General features: G+C 40.0%; 1 protein-coding gene across 1 annotated transcript; it reads left to right on the forward strand.

The window, feature by feature from the left end:
- Nucleotides 1-1,072: 1,072 nt before the first annotated feature.
- LOC147803134 (uncharacterized) lies at nucleotides 1,073-1,984 on the forward strand. Its single transcript, XM_087152920.1, has one exon. The coding sequence runs from the start codon at nucleotides 1,073-1,075 to the stop codon at nucleotides 1,982-1,984; it is 912 nt and encodes a 303-aa protein (XP_087009046.1).
- The last annotated feature ends 658 nt before the right edge of the window (nucleotides 1,985-2,642 follow it).

The raw sequence follows: 2,642 nt of genomic DNA on the forward strand, positions 1-2,642 counted from the left end.
ATACGTCCTAAAAGCGCCACAATATTTTGACATTGATCTATTTATTTAATCAGATAACAAAACTTGGTCTAAATATATTATAAAAACGAAAATGAATGATATGCTGTTCTGAGTGTTATCGTTTTTTTAAATTGTAACTGTTAAATTTTATTAACTATTTAATATCCTTTAAAATATCGAAAAAGTCACAAAATTAATTGCTTTTAAAGGAAAACCTCCGAAACACAGGAAAAATAAGTATCTTCAGATTGAAAATGAAGTTTAATTTTTCCACTATTTCTAAGAGCTTTTTTAAAAAATTAACTTAAACATTCGCTGTCAAAACTGAGTTTATCTTAAGATATAGAAAGCTCTTTGATTTCGTGTCTGAACTTGAATCGATGTCACCATCTTTGATTAGTTTTGAAAGAACCATTCCCAGTCTCTTTTTTAACTTTTATGCACATCATAGGTCCGGAATTCCTTGACTCCGATTTCGAATAAACCACGTATCCAAATCCCAATCCCCCTGAGGGGGTTTACCTTCTTTAGGTAAACACAGGGAGTCACGCCCCGGGGTACCCTAGTGATCTGTCCTCCCTTCCGTTTCCTCTCCCTTTCCTCCTACTTTCTCCTTTCTCTTCCCCCTTGTCGTGGTTGCCGAATTCACTGGTAAGGGCTTTTTGTCTGTGTTCGATTACCACCCTGTTGTGTCGGACCCAGATGGGAAGAAACCACCCACGTGTTCGCCGTGCGTGGAGACCCGTGTCCCTGGAAAAGGGGATCCTGGCAGTTGAGGGGCATCTTGGTACCCCAATACACTGCTTTGGCCCGTGCTTCAGGTAAACGGGAGGTGCATATTGGCCTGTGTGCATCAATCGGCTGGTCACAATCGTCATCTGCTGACTAGGGTCAAGTCCGGGGTCACTTACTGGGCACCTCGTTAAGGGTGGAGGCTGTTTCAGGGGTGACTCGTGGACGTATAGCTATTGGTTAGCATCGGTGTTAAGTGACAAATTTTGTTACTTGCATCCCCTTTGTTGGACTCCGTGGTGGGTGATGCCGCTGGTAGTAGAACTGTTTTTCATTTTCTATGGCTGAAGATAGTACGGTGTTGAGTTCCGCACACCAATGCAAAAACAGCGGAACATTTCTTGCACCATATGATTACGCTCGTTATTTTCTGATTTCTCTGACCAACCCAAATATTCCAAATACATCATTTACTAACGTTTCGCCATTCCTGATTCACAAGGCACTTCTTTCCATCCTGGGGGAAGTTGCCTCTGTTAAAAAGCTACGTTCAGGTGATCTCTTAGTTGAAGTTTCCTCTTCAAAACAAGCCACTATATTATCAACGTGTGAAACTATGTGTTTATTTAAAGTAATTGTAACGCCTCATAAATCGTTGAACACCTCGCGCGGTGTCATATCTGAAATGGAATTCCTTAACGATACGGAAGAAATGATTTTAGAAAATCTCAAATCTCAAAATGTTACTGATATCCGAAGAATTAAGATTCGTAGAGAGGGCAAACTCATCCCTACAAAACATCTCATCCTGACTTTTGCCTCACCTAAACTGCCATCTGAAGTCAAAATGGCTTGGATGAACTGCCCGGTTCGACCTTATGTCCCAAATCCTTTGCGTTGCTATCAGTGCCAAAGGTTTGGGCACTCAAAAACATCTTGCCGTGGTCGACCGGTGTGTGCCCGTTGCTCTAGTACAGACCATGAGGACACTTCCTGCGAGCTGCCACCTCTTTGCATCAACTGCAAGGGTGATCACGCAGCTTATGCCAGAAGTTGTCCAAAATGGTCTCAAGAGAAGGAAATTCAATCAATTAAAGTCCTACAAAACATTACATTTACTGAAGCCCGCCGAATAATCACCCCGTCTAGGCGTGTCTTATTCTGCGGCTATAAAAACTACATATTGCTCTGTCAGTACGCAGACAGATTCTCCAAAGGTAACAATATTTCAACAAAACAAGCAAACATCTGAAAAACCAAAATTTAATTTTATGAACACATCGACATCCCAGAGGACAACATCACCACCTCCCTCAAAAACTTCTAAAACTGAAAACTGTCACCCTTTTCCAAAACAACGATCAAATACCAAAATACCAATTACAAAATTACCGCCAAGTCAAAAGCCAGGTCAGTCACGTAAGAAAAAAGATCCGAAATATCTACAATATATAAATAAACCTACTTCTGCGGTTTTACAAAATTCAAATGATGATTTTGAGCTTTCATTGCATCCTTCTTCAGATGAAGAATGTCTCATTGACTGTCCCCCTACATCTGACGTTCATATGAAATCATCCTCATCATTTTCATAATGTCTATTTGTTTTATTTCATGGAATTGTCGTGGAATAAAAAATAAACTTTCTGATGTTCAAGACATCAGTTTTAAATATCAACCCATATGTATTGCAATTCAAGAAACACATCTAATTACATCGGATACTTTTCGCTTGCGCAATTTTTCTTGTTTTCGACAAGATCATAGTGGTGGCAGCAGGCCTAATGGTGGTGTTGCCATCCTAACTTCTAACAACTTACCATCTACTCAATTTCCTTTGTCAACTTCATTACAGGCCATAGCTGTTCAAGTTCACACAAATGTTTTACTCACGGTCTGCACTATTTATT

The sequence above is a fragment of the Parasteatoda tepidariorum genome, chromosome 10 (genome assembly GCF_982258835.1).
Source record: "Parasteatoda tepidariorum strain Cologne lab strain chromosome 10, Ptep-v5.0, whole genome shotgun sequence".
In the NCBI taxonomy this organism is placed as follows: domain Eukaryota; kingdom Metazoa; phylum Arthropoda; class Arachnida; order Araneae; family Theridiidae; genus Parasteatoda; species Parasteatoda tepidariorum.

Bases quoted from the DNA above. Each gene is read 5' to 3' on its own strand.
- LOC147803134 (XM_087152920.1), top strand. From the start codon at position 1,073: ATGGCTGAAGATAGTACGGTGTTGAGTTCCGCACACCAATGCAAAAAC.